Here is a 20,881-nt window from a genome sequence, read left to right on the forward strand (position 1 = left end):
TAAGGGGACACTAAAGAACAAAAAATCTTGAAGATTCATAAATTTTATTTTTTTTTCCTGAAAAATTATGGTCGAGAAAAATGGTTTGTTCACTTGCAAAGAGAACCAAGATCACATAGATCTCAAATATGGTGCAGTAATTTCAATGGAAATTTATGGTTCTGCAACAAGGTCTCAATGCTAATTGTCATTTAAAGACAGAACCAAGCAGTTTAGCATAAACAAAGGTTTTTGTCTGTGACCTGTCACATTTAATGTCTCTCGAGCACTGTACATCAAGAATGCAATGACACCCTCATAAAAAGAAAATTGCAAAGGCCTAAGAGAATATCACCTTAGACAATACTTTATTATGTAAAGATGTGTCACATCATGATGGTAATATCAAATGAAAAAGAATCGTGTCATTTAAAAATAAAAAAATCATAACACTAACGATCATATAAAAAACCCAACTGCACACAGTACACACTGACACATTCCATCAAACCCCTATATGACAACAAATATACCAGGGTACGACAGATTAATTCGTGAAGAAAAATGGAAAAGATAGGCAATTTGCAGAAAGGAACTTTATTGAGACATTTTGCTTGTGAAACAGGCTTCTTCAATTAATACTCAAGGACGGACAAAAAGTATATTTATAAAAGCAGTTGGGGGAGCGAGGTCATAGCATGGGTATAGTGTAAGAAAAGGGGATTTCAGGGAGACAAACCATCTTTTTGATGACCTGTTTATGCGAGCTGAACAAATGGTTTGGATAAACTGAAAACTGAACACTGCTGGAGTGTACTTTGTGTACAGAATAGAACATCTTCCAAGTACATGCATCTGCATAGTGACCAGTTGGGCATCTTAACAAGACATCTGGTTTGCAGTCTAGTTCCAACAAATAATGCAAGTGTTATTTGTGTTTTGAATCTTGCAGGTACAGCAGGGCCCCACTTTATGGTGTTTCGCTTTATGGCGTTATGCTAATATGGACATTTCAAATTATGACCAATACTCGCTATACGGCTCCCCTCACCTGACTTTCTTATACAGTCACCGTGCCCCATCCGGTTTTACATTCTCCCTGAACTCCGCAAGCACCACGTCTCCCCATTACATCTGGAAACTCCAAAATTTCAAGTGTTTTTAAAATTTATTTCATATTTTATATATATACTCTGATAATTATACTTATGTATACCTGTACCTAAATAAACTTACACACTGTGTTGGCATGCAGGTACACATTAGAATCAGTGTCTTTTGTCTCAAGATGCCATATTAGTAATGATAATACTCAATAATAATCACCGAGTCTCATTAAATGTACATTACATTAATATACACATTTTCATTAATCCATTTATGATATTTTTTCAAAATTATATAATAAACATGATATGTAACATATAAAGATAAATACACCCCACAGTAGAATAAATTAACATAAATGTGAGATGTGGTAGCCAGACGACTTGTATGAGTGACGGCAACATTTTCTCTAGTCCAACATCAGAGAAAATGTGTTACTGGGGGCAACTGTAGAAAATTATTCCTTTCGTATGCCTTCACTCAGAGCGTCATTTCTTCTAAAAATGGTGTTAAATGAGAATGGGAGTGTTCCTCTTTATTTATTCTACAGCATCAACAGAGACAACTTGTACACAATGTAACTTGTACACAAACCAGGTGTTCGCCTGGTTTGTTTACAAAACTCGCGTATGCCTGGTTTGTTTACATAACTCCGCGCCTGTCCTCTCTCATGTACTCATTCTCTCTCTCTCTCTCTCATTTATTCGTTTTTATCTTGTTTACTCACCTCTGACCTTACATTAAGACTACAAATATTTTTAGGCAAGTAATGAGAGAACTGTATATACATTTTATAGCTCTGGAATGCTTAAATGTTACAGAATATTATGTGTGGGAGGGGTGGCCTGGTTTGGTACCTGGCTGGCTACTTTACATACAACACTATTTCTTACAATAAATACTACTCATCTTACCCTAGATTAAGACCACAAATATTTTGAGGTAAGTAATGAGTGTACTATATGTGTATTTTACTTTTTTATTGTTTTTAATGCCTAGTTCTATTGATAACTTAATATATGTTAGTGTAAACTTATTATCTAGTATTTATATCCATTTGTAAGTGGAAAAAATGGTGCTCCACTTTACGGGGATTTCCACTTTACGGAGGTAGCCTGGTACCTAACCTGCAGTATAAATGGGGCCCTACTGTATACTGGTTTTCTTGCAACCTGATGTGTAGGCTGCAAGAGGTCTCCCCAACCACATACTTCTGGTCACAACCACCCCATGGTATGATGGAGACACTTGCAGTGCTGTAGTATGATCAAGTCTGATGGTGTTGGATGCAATGGTGGGAACACTTTTATTGCTTTTTGAAATGGTGCATCAGATATACCTGCAGAGTGGCCTGTAGAAAGGATGAGCTGTATGTCTATGTTCTCCAGATTTGACGAGGTGAGGTTCTTGTATCCTTGGTCCTTGCAGTTCTGGATGGCTTTTACAGGGAACTGAAGCTTTAGTAAAATGTCTTTTAGAAAGCTGCAACTGTAGGCATGTAAAAAAACAGAACCATCCATTCAATTCACCCTACAAGCAACAGCTAATATGCATTCCTTTCCTTGCTATACTTCACACTTAACAAGCTCAAAGTACAGGGGACCGTTAATTATGATGTGATCCTCCAATGCATTTTCGGTATGCTATTGCAAAATTGCAGCATATTTTCAATCAGAACTTTGCAAAATTTGTCTAGGACAGTGCAACATCTGAGGAAAATTTTTGGAGAATTGCGAGCTGGACTACAGGAGTTTTCCCCTCCAACTAATGGCCTCTCAGGCAGCCTGCCTGTGGGTCAGGGTCATTGTCTTTGTTGGAGAGGCCTAGCTTTCTCCTCTGTGACATCTCTCATGCCTTGGTGGTCCATATATACATACATTTCTTTTTTTTTCAACAGTCAACTGTCTCCCACCGAGGCAGGGTGACCCAAAAAGAAAGAAAATCCCCAAAAAGAAAATAATTTCATCATCATTCAACACTTTTACCTCACTCATACATAATCACTGTTTTTGCAGAGGTGCCCAGATACAACAGTTTAGAAGCATATATAAAGATATATAACATATCCCTCCAAACCACAAATATCCCAAACCCCTCCTTTTAAGTGCAGGCATTGTACTTCCCATTTCCTGTACTCAAGTCTGGCTACATAAAAATAACCAGTTTCCCTGAATGCCTTCACTAAATATTACCCTGATCACACTCCAACAGCTCATCAGGTCCCAAAAACCATTCGTCTCCATTCACTCCTATCTAACATGCTTACTCACGCTTGCTGGAAGTCCAAGCCCCTCGCCCACAAAACCTCCTTTACCCCCTCCCTCCAACCTTTTCGAGGACAACCCCTACCCCGCCTTCCTTACCCTACAGGTTTAAACACTCTCCAAGTCATTCAACTTTTATCCATTCTCTCTAAATGACCAAACCACCCCAACACCCCTTCTTCAACCCTCTGACTAATACTTTTATTAACTCCACACCTCCTAATTTCCACGCTCCGAATTTTCTGCATAATATTTACACCACTATGGCATGAAAAGAGGGACTACAAATGCATAAATTCAAGGATTATGTGGAGTAAAATAAAGATTGGATGTGAAAAGTGGGTTATAGTAAGTGTGTATGCACCTGGAGAAGAGAGAAGTGTAGAGGAGAGAGAGAGATTCTGGGAAATGTTGAGTGAATGAGTGGGGAGTTTTGAATCAAGTGTGAGAGTAATGGTGGTTGGGGATTTCAATGCTAAAGTGGGTAAAAATGTTATGGAGGGAGTAGTAGGTAAATTTGGGGTGCTAGGGGTAAATGTAAATGGGGAGCCTTTAATTGAGCTATGTGTAGAAAGAAATTTGGTAATAAGTAATACATATTTTATGAAAAAGAGGATAAATAAATATACAAGGTATGATGTAGCACGTAATGAAAGTAGTTTGTTAGATTATGCATTGGTGGATAAAAGGTTGATGGGTAGGCTCCAGGATGTACATGTTTATAGAGGGGCAACTGATATATCGGATCATTATTTAGTTGTAGCTACAGTTAGAGTAAGAGGTAGATGGGAAAAGAGGAAGGTGGCAACAACAAGTAAGAGGGAGGTGAAAGTGTATAAACTAAGGGAGGAGGAAGTTCGGGTGAGATATAAGTGACTATTGGCAGAAAGGTGGGCTAGTGCAAAGATGAGTAGTGGGGGGGGTTTAAGAGGGTTGGAATAGTTTTAAAAATGCAGTATTAGAATGTGGGGCAGAAGTTTGTGGTTATAGGAGGGTGGGAGCAGGAGGAAAGAGGTGTGACTGGTGGAATGATGAAGTAAAGGGTGTGATAAAATAGAAAAATGTAGCTTATGAGAGGTTTTTACAAAGCAGAAGTGTTATAAGAAGAGCAGAGTATATGGAGAGTAAAAGAAAGGTGAAGAGAGTGGTGAGAGAGTGCAAAAGGAGAGCAGATGATAGAGTGGGAGAGGCACTGTCAAGAAATTTTAATGAAAATAAGAAAAAATTTTGGAGTTAAACAAGTTAAGAAAGCCTAGGGAAAGTATGGATTTGTCAGTTAAAAACAGAGTAGGGGAATTAGTAGATGGGGAAAGGGAGGTATTAGGTAGATGGCGAGAATATTTTGAGGAACTTTTAAATGTTGAGGAAGAAAGGGAGGCGGTAATTTCATGCACTGGCCAGGGAGGTATACCATCTTTTAGGAGTGAAGAAGAGCAGAATGTAAGTGTGGTGGAAGTACGTGAGGCATTACGTAGAATGAAAGGGGGTAAAGCAGCTGGAACTGATGGGATCATGACAGAAATGTTAAAAGCAGGGGGGCATATAGTGTTGGAGTGGTTGGTACTTTTGTTTAATAAATGTATGAAAGAGGGGAAGGTACCTAGGGATTGGCGGAGAGCATGTATAGTCCCTTTATATAAAGGGAAAGGGGACAAAAGAGATTGTAAAAATTATAGAGGAATAAGTTTACTGAGTATACCAGGAAAAGTATACGGTAGGGTTATAATTGAAAGAATTAGAGGTAAGACAGAATGTAGGATTGCGGATGAGCAGGGAGGCTTCAGAGTGGGTAGGGGATGTGTAGATCAAGTGTTTATATTGAAGCATATATGTGAACAGTATTTAGATAAAGGTAGGGAAGTTTACATTGCATTTATGGATTTAGAAAAGGCATGTGATACAGTGGATAGGGGAGCAATGTGGCAGATGTTGCAAGTATATGGAATAGGTAGTAAGTTACTAAATACTGTGAAGAGTTTTTATGAGGATAGTGAGGCTCAGGTTAGGGTGTGTAGAAGAGAGGGAAAATACTTCCCGGTAAAAGTAGGTCTTAGACAGGGATGTGTAATGTCACTATGGTTGTTTAATATATTTATAGATGGGGTTGTAAAAGAAGTAATTGCTAGGGTGTTCGGGAGAGGGGTGGGGTTAAATTATGGGGAATCAAATTCAAAATGGGAATTGACACAGTTACTTTTTGCTGATGATACTGTGCTTATGGGAGATTCTAAAGAAAAATTGCAAAGGTTAGTGGATGAGTTTGAGAATGTGTGTAAAGGTAGAAAGTTGAAAGTGAACATAGAAAAGAGGAAGGTGATGAGGGTATCAAATGATTTAGATGAAGAAAAATTGGATATCAAATTGGGGAGGAGGAGTATGGAAGAAGTGAATGTTTTCAGATACTTGGGAGTTGACGTGTCGGCGGATGGATTTATGAAGGATGAGGTTAATCATAGAATTGATGAGGGAAAAAAGGTGAGTGGTGGGTTGAGGTATATGTGGAGTCAAAAAACGTTATCTATGGAGGCAAAGAAGGGAATGTATGAAAGTATAGTAGTACCAACACTCTTATATGGATGTGAAGCTTGGGTGGTAAATGCAGCAGCGAGGAGACGGTTGGAGGCAGTGGAGATGTCCTGTCTAAGGGCAATGTGTGGAGTAAATATTATGCAGAAAATTTGGAGTGTGGAAATTAGGAGAAGGTGTGGAGTTAATAAAAGCATTAGTCAGAGGGCAGAAGAGGGGTTGTTGAGGTGGTTTGGTCATTTAGAGAGAATGGATCAAAGTAGAATGACATGGAAAGCATATAAATCTATAGGGGAAGGGAGGAGGGGTAGGGGTCGTCCTCGAAAGGGTTGGAAAGAGGGGGTAAAGGAGGTTTTGTGGGTGAGGGGCTTGGACTTCCAGCAAGCGTGCATGAGCGTGTTAGATAGGAGTGAATGGAGACAAATGATACTTGGGACCTGACGATCTGTTGGAGTGTGAGCAGGGTAATATTTAGTGAAGGGATTCAGGGAAACCGGTTATTTTCATATAGTCGGACTTGAGTCCTGGAAATGGGAAGTACAATGCCTGCACTTTAAAGGAGGGGTTTGGGATATTGGCAGTTTGGAGGGATATGTTGTGTATCTTTATACGTATATGCTTCTAAACTGTTGTATTTTGAGCACCTCTGCAAAAACAGTGATAATGTGTGAGTGTGGTGAAAGTGTTGAATGATAATGAAAGTATTTTCTTTTTGGGGATTTTCTTTCTTTTTTGGGTCACCCTGCCTCGGTGGGAGACGGCCGACTTGTTGAAAAAAAAAAAAAAATTTACACCACACATTGCCCTTAGACAAACCATCACCACTGCCTCCAACCGCCTCCTCGCTGCAGCATTTACAACCCAAGCTTCACACCCATATAAGAGTGTTGGTACCACTATACTTTCGTACATTCCCTTGTTTGCCTCCAAAAAAAAAAAAAAACCTCATCGCAACACTCGCCTTTTTTCCTTCATCAATTCTATGGTTAACCTCATCCTTCATAAATCCATCCACTGACAAGTCAACTCCCAAATATCTAAAAAGATTCACTTCTTCCATACTCCCTCTCTCCAACGTGATATCCAATTTTTCTTTACCTAAATCATTTGACAGCCTCATCACCTTATTCTTTTCTATGTTCACTTTCAACTTTCTAACTTTACACACCCTCCCAAACTCGTCCACTAACCTTTGAAACTTTTCTTTAGAATCTCCCATAACAACAGTATCATCAGCAAAAAGTAACTGTCAACTCCCATTTTGTATCTGATTCCCCATAATTTAATCCCACCCTACTCCCCAACACCCTAGTACTTACTTCTTTTACAACCCCCATCTATAAATATATTAAACAACCATGATGACATTACACATCCCTGTCTAAGACCTACTTTTACCAGGAAGTAGTCTCTCTCTCTTCTACACACCCTAACCTGAGCCTCACTATCCTCATAAAAACTCTTCACGGTATTTAGTAACTTACTACCTATTCCATATACTTGCAACATCTGCCACATTGCTCCCCTATCCACTCTATCACATGCCTTTTCTAAATCCATAAATGCAATGTAAACTTCCCTACCTTTATCTAAATACTGTTCACATATATTCTTCAATGTAAACACTTGATCTACACATCCCTTACCCACTCTAAAGCCTCCTTGATCATCCACGATCCTACTCTCTGTCTTACTTCTAACTCTTTCAATAATAACCCTTTCCTGGTATACTCTGTAAACTTATTCCCCTATAATTTTTACAATCTCTTTTGTCCCCCTTCCCTTTATATAAAGGAACTAGTTATACATGCTCTCTGCCAATCCCTAGGTACCTTCCCCTCTTTCATACATTTATTAAACAAAAACACCAACCACTCCCACACTATATCCCCCCTGCTTTTAACAGTTCTGTCATGATCCCGTCAGTTCCAGCTGCTTTACCCCCTTTCATTCTACGTAATGCCTCATGCACCTCCCTCACACTCGCATCCTGCTCTTCTTCACTCCTAAAAGATGTTATACCTCATTGGTCAGCGCATGAAATTACCGCCTCCCTTACTTCATCTACATTTAAAAGTTCCTAAAAATATTCCCATCTACCCAATACCTCCAGCTCCCCATCTACTAACTCCCCTAGTCTGTTTTTTAACTCACAAATCCATTCATTCCCTAGGCTTTCTTAACTTGTTTATCACACTTCAAAAATTTTTCTTATTTACATGTGCATACATGTCCCATACAATTCTCAGATCTGTCTGTGTAAGTTTATTTAGGCCCAGGTACACTTAGGTACAATTATGATACATAGTGTAAATTAGTTGATTCCTGCATACCAGTTAATACATGAAGTGTCTTCATATTATTTTGCATCATCTGTGCAGACACAAACTGTAACTGTCCATGAGAGACACTCTGTGTTTATATATCTTCTGCTTATCTTTGTTTGCTTAATAAAGATTAAAAAATGAAAGGAACCTGGATAAAATGTGTACAGCCTCTCCTCATTTAACGACAGGGTTCAGTTCCTAAAAGTAGCTCGGTAAGTGAAATGGTCATTAAGTGAGGAGTATACTCTACTGGTAGTGGGTTTGTCAACCATCTTCATTTTTTTAATGTCACCTTTGCATCATTTATAACATTTCTGGTATATTTTTAAATGTTTATACAGTAGTCTACTGTATAGTGTAATAAACAGAATAGAGGAAATCAGCTCTAATATACATTATTTAGGTTTGCATACTAGTTGGAGAGTTGGTCTTAAGTCCGAGTGGTTGATAAACGAATACATTGCTAAGTGAGGAGAAGCTGTATACAGTACCTACTTCATACATATTTATGTATCAGTTCTGTTGGTACACTTTTATTTTGTAATGGAGAAACCAGGACGTGTGAGTGGTTATTGTTGCGGTGGCAAGGGCTACCAATCTGCAAGCATCCCACCTACCCTCTCCAAGACAGTTATTTTTATTATTGAAAATACAAGGGAAATGATAATTTTATTACATTTCTCTACTGTAATAAATTTATTAACAGATACCAAATAGTTTATATTTGCAAAAGCATTCTGGTAGTTAATTTCACAGCAGCGAGATGGACACAGTGACCCTTGCGCCATCACAACCCTCAACCCAACGAGAAGCTTTTCTCATGGTTTTATAATTTTTTCATGTTTAGTTGGATAGCTTGCATTTATATTTTGGTATTACTCTGGACATATTTATTTAGTAAAAAATCTTGTCTTAGCAGGTAAAACATGGTATTTTTTTTTTTACTGATATTTGCAAAAGATAGCTGATAGCTATCATATACTTGCACATGTATTGTACAGGGTCACATCAACTCTCCCCATACATTTCCAGATCAACAAGAAATGATGACTACAGTGAATATGTTATTTTGGGGCCTAGAGCAGCTCATGATGCTTTACCATCAGCTGTATAAAGTACTGCAGGATAAAGAAAGAGACCAAAGACATTACAAAATTTCTCACTACTCCAGAACAACCATCACCTTTAGTGCAAAATGGAAATAAAACGACCCTAATGGAAATAAGCCACTTCGACTTTTATTTTGGGTTATCCTAGGTTTTTTTTTTTTTTCAACCAGTCGGCCATCTACCACCGAGGCAGGGTGACCCAAAAAAGAAAATCCCCAAAAAGCAAATACTTTCATCATAATTCAACACTTTCACCACACTCGCACATTATCACTGTTTTTGCAGAGGTGCTCAGAATACAACAGTTTAGAAGCATACACATATAAAGATACACAACATATCCCTCCAAACTGCCAATATCCCAAACCCCTCCTTTAAAGTGCAGGCATTGTACTTCCCATTTCCAAGACTCAAGTCCGACTATATGAAAATAGGTAGTAGGTCGGTAGACAGCAACCACCCAGGGAGGTACTACCGTCCTGCCAAGTGAGTGAAAAATGAAAGCCTGTGATTGTTTTACATGATGGTAGGATTGCTGATGTCTTTTGTCTGTCTCATAAATATGCAAGATTACAGGCATGTCTTGCTACTTCTACTTACACTTAGGTCACACTACACATACATGTACACATTTATTTATACACACTCATCTGAGTTTTCTTTGATTTTATCTTAATAGTCCTTGGTCTTATTAATTTTCCATTTATATCCATGGGGAAGTGGAATAAGAATCTTTCCTCCGTAAGCCATGCGTGTTGTAAAAGTCAACTAAAATGCCGGGAACAATGGGCTAGTAACCCCTTTTCCTGTAAAGATTACTAAAAAGAATAAGAAGAAGAAAATTGTCAAAGTGGGAAGTCTGAATGTGCGTGGATGTTGTGCAGATGATAAGAAAGAGATGATTGTGGATGTTATGAATGAGAAGAAGCTGGATGTCCTGGCTTTAAGTGAAACAAAGCTGAAGGGGGTGGGAGAGTTTCAGTGGAGAGGAATAAATGGGATTAGGTCAGGGGTTTCAAATAGAGTTAGAGCTAAAGAAGGAGTAGCAATAATGTTGAAGGATAAGCTATGGCAGGAAAAGAGGGACTATAAATGTATTAATTCAAGGATTATGTGGAGTAAAATAAAGATTGGATGTGAAAAGTGGGTTATAATAAGCGTGTATGCACCTGGAGAAGAGAGAAGTGTAGAGGAGAGAGAGAGATTTTGGGAAATGTTGAGTGAATGCGTGGGGAGTTTTGAATCAAGTGTGAGAGTAATGGTGGTTGGGGATTTCAATGCTAAAGTGGGTAAAAATGTTATGGAAGGAGTAGGTAAATTTGGGGTGCCAGGGGTAAATGTAAATGGGGAGCCTTTAATTGAGCTATGTGTAGAAAGAAATTTGGTAATAAGTAATACATATTTTATGAAAAAGAGGATAAATAAATATACAAGGTATGATGTAGCACGTAATGAAAGTAGTTTATTAGATTATGTATTGGTGGATAAAAGGTTGATGGGTAGGCTCCAGGATGTACATGTTTATAGAGGGGCAACTGATATATCGGATCATTATTTAGTTGTAGCTACAGTTAGAGTTAGAGGTAGATGGGAAAAGAGGAAGGTGGCAACAACAAGTAAGAGGGAGGTGAAAGTGTATAAACTAAGGGAGGAGGAAGTTCGGGTGAGATATAAGCGACAATTGGCAGAAAGGTGGGCTAGTGCAAAGATGAGTAGTGGGGGGGTTGAAGAGGGTTGGAATAGTTTTAAAAATGCAGTATTAGAATGTGGGGCAGAAGTTTGTGGTTATAGGAGGGTGGGGGCAGGAGGAAAGAGGAGTGATTGGTGGAATGATGAAGTAAAGGGTGTGATAAAAGAGAAAAAGGTAGCTTATGAGAGGTTTTTACAAAGCAGAAGTGTTATAAGAAGAGCAGAGTATATGGAGAGTAAAAGAAAGGTAAAGAGAGTGGTGAGAGAGTGCAAAAGGAGAGCAGATGATAGAGTGGGAGAGGCACTGTCAAGAAATTTTAATGAAAATAAGAAAAAATTTTGGAGTGAGTTAAACAAGTTAAGAAAGCCTAGGGAAAATATGGATTTGTCAGTTAAAAACAGAGTAGGGGAGTTAGTAGATGGGGAGATGGAGGTATTGGGTAGATGGCGAGAATATTTTGAGGAACTTTTAAATGTTAAGGAAGAAACAGAGGCAGTAATTTCATGCACTGGTCAGGGAGGTATACCATCTTTTAGGAGTGAAGAAGAGCAGAATGTAAGTGTGGGGGAGGTACGTGAGGCATTACGTAAAATGAAAGGGGGTAAAGCAGCTGGAACTGATGGGATCATGACAGAAATGTTAAAAGCAGGGGGGGATATAGTGTTGGAGTGGTTGGTACTTTTGTTTAATAAATGTATGAAAGAGGGGAAGGTACCTAGAGATTGGCAGAGAGCATGTATAGTCCCTTTATATAAAGGGAAAGGGGACAAAAGAGACTGTAAAAATTATAGAGGAATAAGCTTACTGAGTATACCAGGAAAAGTGTACGGTAGGGTTATAATTGAAAGAATTAGAGGTAAGACAGAATGTAGGATTGCGGATGAGCAAGGAGGTTTTAGAGTGGGTAGGGGATGTGTAGATCAGGTGTTTACATTGAAGCATATATGTGAACAGTATTTAGATAAAGATAGGGAAGTTTTTATTGCATTTATGGATTTAGAAAAGGCATATGATAGAGTGGATAGAGGAGCAATGTGGCAGATGTTGCAAGTATATGGAATAGGTGGTAAGTTATTAAATGCTGTAAAGAGTTTTTATGAGGATAGTGAGGCTCAGGTTAGGGTGTGTAGAAGAGAGGGAGACTACTTCCCGGTAAAAGTAGGTCTTAGACAGGGATGTGTAATGTCACCATGGTTGTTTAATATATTTATAGATGGGGTTGTAAAGGAAGTAAATGCTAGGGTGTTTGGGAGAGGGGTGGGATTAAATTATGGGGAATCAAATTCAAAATGGGAATTGACACAGTTACTTTTTGCTGATGATACTGTGCTTATGGGAGATTCTAAAGAAAAATTGCAAAGGTTAGTGGATGAGTTTGGGAATGTGTGTAAAGGTAGAAAGTTGAAAGTGAACATAGAAAAGAGTAAGGTGATGAGGGTGTCAAATGATTTAGATAAAGAAAAATTGGATATCAAGTTGGGGAGGAGGAGTATGGAAGAAGTGAATGTTTTCAGATACTTGGGAGTTGACGTGTCGGCGGATGGATTTATGAAGGATGAGGTTAATCATAGAATTGATGAGGGAAAAAAGGTGAGTGGTGCGTTGAGGTATATGTGGAGTCAAAAAACGTTATCTATGGAGGCAAAGAAGGGAATGTATGAAAGTATAGTAGTACCAACACTCTTATATGGGTTTGAAGCTTGGGTGGTAAATGCAGCAGCGAGGAGACGGTTGGAAGCAGTGGAGATGTCCTGTTTAAGGGCAATGTGTGGTGTAAATATTATGCAGAAAATTCGGAGTGTGGAAATTAGGAGAAGGTGTGGAGTTAATAAAAGTATTAGTCAGAGGGCAGAAGAGGGGTTGTTGAGGTGGTTTGGTCAGTTAGAGAGAATGGATCAAAGTAGAATGACATGGAAAGCATATAAATCTATAGGGGAAGGAAGGCGGGGTAGGGGTCGTCCTCGAAAGGGTTGGAGAGAGGGGGTAAAGGAGGTTTTGTGGGTAAGGGGCTTGGACTTCCAGCAAGCGTGCGTGAGCGTGTTAGATAGGAGTGAATGGAGACGAATGGTACTTGGGTCCTGACGATCTGTTGGAGTGTGAGCAGGGTAATATTTAGTGAAGGGATTCAGGGAAACCGGTTATTTTCATATAGTCGGACTTGAGTCCTGGAAATGGGAAGTACAATGCCTGCACTTTAAAGGAGGGGTTTGGGATATTGGCAGTTTGGAGGGATATGTTGTGTATCTTTATATGTGTATGCTTCTAGACTGTTATATTTTGAGCACCTCTGCAAAAACAGTGATAATGTGCGAGTGTGGTGAAAGTGTTGAATGATGATTAAAGTATTTTCTTTTTGGGGATTTTCTTTCTTTTTTGGGTCACCCTGCCTCGGTGGGAGACGGCCGACTTGTTGAAAAAAAAAAAAAAAAAAAGTTCTTGGTCTTATTACTTTTCCTTTTATATCCATGGGGAAGTGGAATAAGAATCTTTCCTCCGTAAGCCATGCGTGTTGTAAAAGTCAACTAAAATGCCGGGAACAATGGGCTAGTAACCCCTTTTCCTGTAAAGATTACTAAAAAGAACGAGTTATCCTAGGTAATTTACACTAAGTATGATACGTAATTGTACCAATGTGTACCTGTGCATAAATAAACTTACTTATTGACCTCAACCATCCACTTCAGCCAACAACCTTCCACCTCAGCCCAGTAGGGCCACAGCATCTCTCTCCACTCTTTTCAGAATCACTGACATATACCAGCAACCACAATTTAAGACTAATATTTTTTCTGTTTCATTTACAGCCTTAAGCAATGCATTAAACATAATACATCACAATAATGAACTACAATTACATTATCATATTTATTTTTTACAGTTCAGAGACCTAAAAAAAAAGTTGGTTGCCATTTTTGGGAGGTCCAAAGAATGTAACTTTATTTTTCCCACAAGTTCTTCAGTTTGTTTTAACAAATTTGATTTGATGCAGTTTTCAAAAACACTATTACAGTGTTAATCGACAGTCAACTGTACTATAACACAAACATTATACATTATTACCCACACAAAATGAGGTATGTTACTACTCACACCAAACAAGGTACACTCACTGGTTTGTTTTTATATGCCTCCAGAATCTACAACCCAGAATATCACAAAGTATGGAACATTTTAAAAGACATCTTCCCAATGCCGAAATTTTTCACACGTCTTGAACTGCAGGGACTAAGCATATAAACCTTCATGTAACCGAAACCAGAGAACAAGTGACAAAAGACTCTTCCTTCCAATAGGCCACACCGCAAGATTTATCACACCCACCCTCTTCAAAAGCAATAGAGGTGTTGTTGCTATTACATCTAGCACTACTGAAGACAAAACCAGGCTTAAACACAATTGCCTGCACCACAGCAATGCATCAAAATGTGCAGCGGATGTGACCAGAGGTACGTTGGGGAATTGAGATCTCTCAGCCTAAGGATCAGGTTGTTAGAACTAGAAATGCATGCAAAACTCAACAAACAAAACATTGCCTGTGTTACATATAGGGACAAGACTACAAGCCTAACTTCCTGGAAAGATGTTCAGCTGGTCATCAAGAAAAAGAACAAAATACTACACAGATAAATGGAAGCTGCTCTGATCTGTACACAAAATACAATCCAACAAAATGAAGGAGCTTTCAGTTTAGCCAAATCTACTAGCAGTCCTCCTGCAATGCCCCTACCTCACACTTTACTCAGGCAGTGATCTAACTGACCCAGCCACTCACCTGCTGTGCTTGTATAGATATGCTTGTTATCCATCCCTGCTTATTGACTGAAGAAGCCTGTTACACAGGTAAAATGTCTCAAAGTTCCTCTTCAAACTGAGGTTACATCTTACCAGCTGTTCTTCACAAGAATCTCTCAAAGAGGATCACTTACTTTAGTGGCAAAATGGAATAGCAACATATTAGCATTTACAGGTTACCTAAAATAATTATATACTGTATATACAAAAGGAATAAATTATGTATATACTTATTGTATATATATATATATATATAATTAAATTTTAGAACACAATCATGGTACATCATCTAGTAAGAAAGTCTACCTGTGATAACAAATCTCCTGATTAAGCATCAACCCCCAAAATAATTTCAAGCCCAACATTCATGTATATATTAATATATAATTAAAAACCTTTTAATATTTGTATGTGTAAAAACACATTTTTGTGCATGCATGTTCGTGTGTGTGTATATTATACATATACACATTATATATATATATATATATATATATATATATATATATATATATATATATATATATATATATATATATATATATATATATATATATATATATAATAATTATATATATTATATATATTTTTTTTTTCAACAAGTCGGCCGTCTTCCTGTATACAACTAAAGTTAAATATGAAATAAATATCGAGGTGAAAAACTCGTCTTCAGGTGAATGTTTGTCTTTTATTTAAATATGTTGGTCAGCAAGTGTTTGGGAATATGCAATAAGTTAGATATGTACCTACATAATCTAATTATAGGAAAATTAAATACCATATAAGAAAAGGAAGATAAAGGAGAAAGGGGGGGGAGAAGAAAAGGAAGATTATATTAATACTAAAAAAAAAAAAAAAAACTAAACCCATATGGGTCATTAAGCCTTGAGGAAGCAGAAGATGCATACAAGAACACTGGAGGAAAAGAAATAAAAGTGAAGGAAATAGATATGAAAGAGGGCATAGGAATAGAAGAGATAAGCAATGAGAGAGGAAAGATGCAGAGAAATGGAAGAAGAGGAAACTGGGAGAGAAGAAGTAGAAGAGGAAAGGACACGAGGTTGACTGGACAAATTCAGCACAGCTCTATATCTATGTATCAAGTTTTTGTTAAGTTAATGCATAATACAATGTTGTCTGTTTGTATATTAAAAAACTATGTATGCATTTATTATAAATATCTGTGTTCATATGTACAATATATATACTGTCATCAGTATAAAAGTTTTACTGACATACAAGGATGTAAACATGTATGTCTATGTCTTTAATACAAGAATGTATATGCTATATCATGCATGCAGGAGCGCATATCATTTTTCAGTCAGTTTACATCAGTTTACAATGTCTAAATGTAATTTCAACTCATTGGTAGCTGCCAATAAAAGCATTTCCATACATTACCAATATACATAATGACTACTCACTGGGTATTTAGATAAAAGTTTACATCCTATATTAGCCCTTATACTGTTCAAATATGGATCTATGTTCTTACCGCTAGTGCTCCAAACGTAGATCAACGTTTTATTTTTCCTGCCTCCAAATTTGGCATGATTCGCCTGAGATGCCTGGTCAGTAAAGAATGGGTCTTAACACTTAGTGTTTGCAGTATTAAAAAATCTGGGACCACTTAGTACCTTGTGGGAGTACCAGTTCAATTAAGCGCCAGCTAGACCACAGCAAACACCAGGGATTCACTGATGCCATGTCGTATTAACACTCCCCTTTTAAGAGCAAAGTGTTGTTGACCCAGAGTTTAGTGGCCTTGAGATGTATGTGGCCACAACTGGTCGAGGAAATATCAAAAACCTCTATAATAACCCATGTGCAACATTTGTGCCACATCCTTTCAATTTTAATACCACTGGTAGTGTCATCTTGCCAGAATGTCCTATAACCTATGCTCTAAGTAAAGAGAAACAATTCTGGAACATGTGTAATGCGTATTCGGCAGGCCTGCAGGCTGGCTGCCGGCTGGATGATTGGTTGGATGAGTGGCTGGTTGCCTGATTGATTCTGGCTATCTCTGTCTGTGTCTGTCTCCGTATCTGTCTCTGTATCTCTGTCTCTGTATCAGTCTGTCTCTGTATCTCTGTCTCTGTATCTGTCTGTCTCTGTCTGTCTGTGTCTCCGTATCCGCCTCTCTCTCTCCGTATCCGCCTCTCTCTCTCCGTATCCGCCTCTCTCTCTCCGTATCCGCCTCTCTCTCTCCGTATCCGCCTCTCTCTCCGTATCTGCCTCTCTCTCCGTATCCGCCTCTCTCCGTATCCGCCTCTCTCTCCGTATCCGCCTCTCTCCGTATCCGCCTCTCTCTCCGTATCCGCCTCTCTCTCCGTATCCGCCTCTCTCTCCGTATCCGCCTCTCTCTCCGTATCCGCCTCTCTCTCCGTATCCGCCTCTCTCTCCGTATCCGCCTCTCTCTCCGTATCCGCCTCTCTCTCCGTATCCGCCTCTCTCTCCGTATCCGCCTCTCTCTCCGTATCCGCCTCTCTCCGTATCTGCCTCTCTCTCCGTATCCGCCTCTCTCTCCGTATCCGCCTCTCTCTCCGTATCCGCCTCTCTCTCCGTATCCGCCTCTCTCTCCGTATCCGCCTCTCTCTCCGTATCCGCCTCTCTCTCCGTATCCGCCTCTCTCTCCGTATCTGCCTCTCTCTCCGTATCCGCCTCTCTCTCCGTATCCGCCTCTCTCTCCGTATCCGCCTCTCTCCGTATCCGCCTCTCTCCGTATCCGCCTCTCTCTCCGTATCCGCCTCTCTCTCCGTATCCGCCTCTCTCTCCGTATCCGCCTCTCTCTCCGTATCCGCCTCTCTCTCCGTATCCGCCTCTCTCTCCGTATCCGCCTCTCTCTCCGTATCCGCCTCTCTCTCCGTATCCGCCTCTCTCTCCGTATCTGCCTCTCTCTCCGTATCTGCCTCTCTCTCCGTATCTGCCTCTCTCTCCGTATCTGCCTCTCTCTCCGTATCTGCCTCTCTCTCCGTATCTGCCTCTCTCTCCGTATCTGCCTCTCTCTACGTATCTGCCTCTCTCTCCGTATCTGCCTCTCTCTCCGTATCTGCCTCTCTCTCCGTATCTGCCTCTCTCTCCGTATCTGCCTCTCTCTCCGTATCTGCCTCTCTCTCCGTATCTGCCTCTCTCTCCGTATCTGCCTCTCTCTCCGTATCTGCCCCTCTCTCCGTATCTGCCTGTCTCCGCATCTGCCCGTCTCCGTATCTCTCTATCTCCGTATCTCTCTATCTCCGTATCTCTCTATCTCCGTATCTCTCTATCTCCGTATCTCTCTATCTCCGTATCTCTCTATCTCCGTATCTCTCTATCTCCGTATCTATCTCCGTATCTCTATCTCTGTATCTCTATCTCTGTATCTTTACCTCTGTATATCTCTGTATTTCTGTCTATCTCTGTCTCACAGGTACACATAAGTACAGTTATCATACAGTGTAAATTACTTAGGATAACCCAGATAATTCAGACAAAATGCTATATTGTGCTTGTAGATTTTTTTTTCAACAAACCGGCCGTATCCCACGAAGGCATGGGGGCCCAAAAAAGAAGAACAAAAGTTTCTCTTTTTAAATTTAGTAATTTATACAGGAGAAGGGGTTACTAGGCCCTTGCTCCCGGCATTTTAGTCGTCTCTTACAACAAGCATGGCTTACAGAGGAAGAATTCTGTTCCATTTCCCCATGGAGATAAGAGGAAATAAACAAAAACAAGAACTAGAAAGAAAATAGAAGAAAACCCAGAGGGGTGTGTATATATATGCTTGTACATGTATGTGTAGTGTGACCAAAGTGTAAGTAGAAGTAGCAAGATGTACCTGAAATCTTGCATGCTTAAGAGACAGAAAAAAGACACCAGCAATCCTACCATCATGTAAAACAATTACAAGATTCCGTTTAACACTCACTTGGCAGGACGGTAGTACCTCCCAGGACAGTTGCTGTCTACCAACCTACTACCTACTGTGCTTGTAGATTTAAGTCATAATAAGCATGACTGGCAATAAGCATTTTCACTCAATCAGGAATCAGACATGACGACTCTGCTTCATGTGCAATACCTGCTGGCTCATGAGCAGCTCTGAGACAGAGACAAGCAGAGGCAGGAAGACAGGGACACACAGGCAGACAGAAAGACAGACACACAGGCAGACAAAGACAGATAAGCAGACAGACAGATAGACAAGAGATGTTTGTGTGTAACAGTGAAAACAAATAAAGCCAAGGTTCCCTGGAGCAGTGCACGATCATCAAATGTAAGATGATTGTCACTCCACTGCTGACAGTGCAGCAGTAGAGCAACACTCATCTTACACTGTGCTTCAAGGAGTTTCATATATGTATATCTCAGCATGTCTAAAACATTGCTGGGACCCATAAATACTTTGTATATATTTGTAGAAAATAGTATGTGATCAAGACAGGTAAAAATGTTCACCTGTCAGTGCCTGTGACTATTTAAGTACTATTTCAGTACCTAATATTAGTGTCAGAACAAAGGCTGGCTATGAAATCACAAGCACTACTATAAACTGTATTATCAGAACATAAAAATTATATAAAAAAAAAAAAAAAAAAAGTACATCGTCAACACTTCTGCAAGCGGCAGGACTCCACATTGCTGTCAGGTGAGCATCCAGCGCCAATTTCTCGGCCTTATATCTCTGCAAGTACTGACCCTAAAGTTTTTTTGTTTTTTTTTTGTCTTATTACACCCAGAAAATTGCCCTCTTTAATTTTCAAAGTACAGTGGACCCCCGGTTAACGATATTTTTTCACTCCAGAAGTATGTTCAGGTGCCAGTACTGACCGAATTTGTTCCCATAAGGAATATTGTGAAATAGATTAGTCCATTTCAGATCCCCAAACATACACTTACAAACGCACTTACATAAATACGCTTACATAATTGGTCGCATTCGGAGGTGATCGTTATGCAGGGGTCCACTGTATTCAGAGTGCTGAAAACGTAGATCTACGTTTGGACAGTTTAAGGGTTAAGGTCATCTTTATCTGCCTCATATTCAAATAAAGATTTATATGCAAATAAAGATTTATATGCTGCCTTGTTCATTTGTTTTTAAAACAAAACAAAACAAAAAAAAAAAAAAATACAGAGGGAACTAGCTTTAAACTTGGATTTTAGATCTTTACAATTAAAGGTACCAATTCTACCTGAAGAGCCTTGAGACTGAATCAGTAAAGTTGGAGTGCCTGTTGGTAATGTAGATGGAGTCTCAACGGCGGAAAGCTTTCTTGAAGAACTGTCGGGTCTTGGCCATAAGTGGTGCCACTTTCTTGTTTTTGGCTGCCAAAAGAAATGTTTAAATTAAAGTGACATGTCTACCAGCTGCCACAGTTACATATGCCTTTACTACACTGTTATGAAAATGAAAGGAATAATGGTTTTGAGTGGTGGTGGCTTGAACATCCAGAAGGAATGTGCAAGTATGCTGGATCGGTGGAAAACTAGTGATTTTTGGGATTAGTTGTGCTGTTAATGAGAGCTAGGTAAAATTTATGAAGGAAGTCAGGAAAACCAGTTAACATAACTGGAGTTTTGGAGGTGCAGATTAGTGCCTGTGCTCTGCTCTGAAGGATGGGTAGAGATGTTGCAGTTTGAAGGGTCATTTGAACTGTGATGTGTGCAATTCCAGCAAGTTAGCTACTTAGTGAATGACAGTGAATGTTTTTTTTTCTGGCTACAACAGCTATTTCTTAGGCTCTCAATATGTGCATTTATAAAGCTGTACTTTTAGAAGGTTGTGATTGGTGTATAATGAAATGATTGGTGTGTAATGAAATGATAGAGAATCTTTTCCTAATTATTATGACACCAAAAACACAAAATTTGATGGAAAACTGACGGAATTACGCTCTCGCGAAGTTAGCGACATCGGCGATATTTACAAATCGGCGATTTCGCCCACTTTGACCCCTATTTTCGGCTAATTCCATTGTTCCAGTCGACCAAACTTGTAACTATTTCTTTAGAACTCCATTTTTTCTATCGATTGAGTACAAGAAACTGCACATTTACTGATTTCAACTACCCAATAACGTGGTCAGAAATTGGCAATTTGGA

The 20,881-nt window shown here is 39.2% G+C and overlaps 1 protein-coding gene across 14 annotated transcripts in view; it reads right to left on the reverse strand.

The window, feature by feature from the left end:
- LOC128703787 (transcription elongation factor B polypeptide 3) overlaps positions 1-20,881 on the reverse strand; it is a 173,183-nt gene that overhangs the window by 11,260 nt on the left and 141,042 nt on the right. For 10 of the 14 annotated variants that reach the window (XM_070086949.1, XM_070086950.1, XM_070086951.1 and 7 more), the window contains one exon: positions 19,972-20,104. In XM_070086949.1, the coding sequence (XP_069943050.1) occupies positions 20,034-20,104 (71 nt within the window). In that variant the 3' untranslated portion in view covers positions 19,972-20,033. Of the gene's footprint in view, positions 1-27; positions 2,544-14,774; positions 14,928-18,675; positions 20,105-20,881 lie in introns of those variants that run through there. The other 4 variants (XM_070086944.1, XM_070086942.1, XM_070086943.1 and 1 more) reach the window with 4 other exon arrangements.

Source organism: Cherax quadricarinatus, chromosome 20 (assembly GCF_038502225.1).
Source record: "Cherax quadricarinatus isolate ZL_2023a chromosome 20, ASM3850222v1, whole genome shotgun sequence".
In the NCBI taxonomy this organism is placed as follows: domain Eukaryota; kingdom Metazoa; phylum Arthropoda; class Malacostraca; order Decapoda; family Parastacidae; genus Cherax; species Cherax quadricarinatus.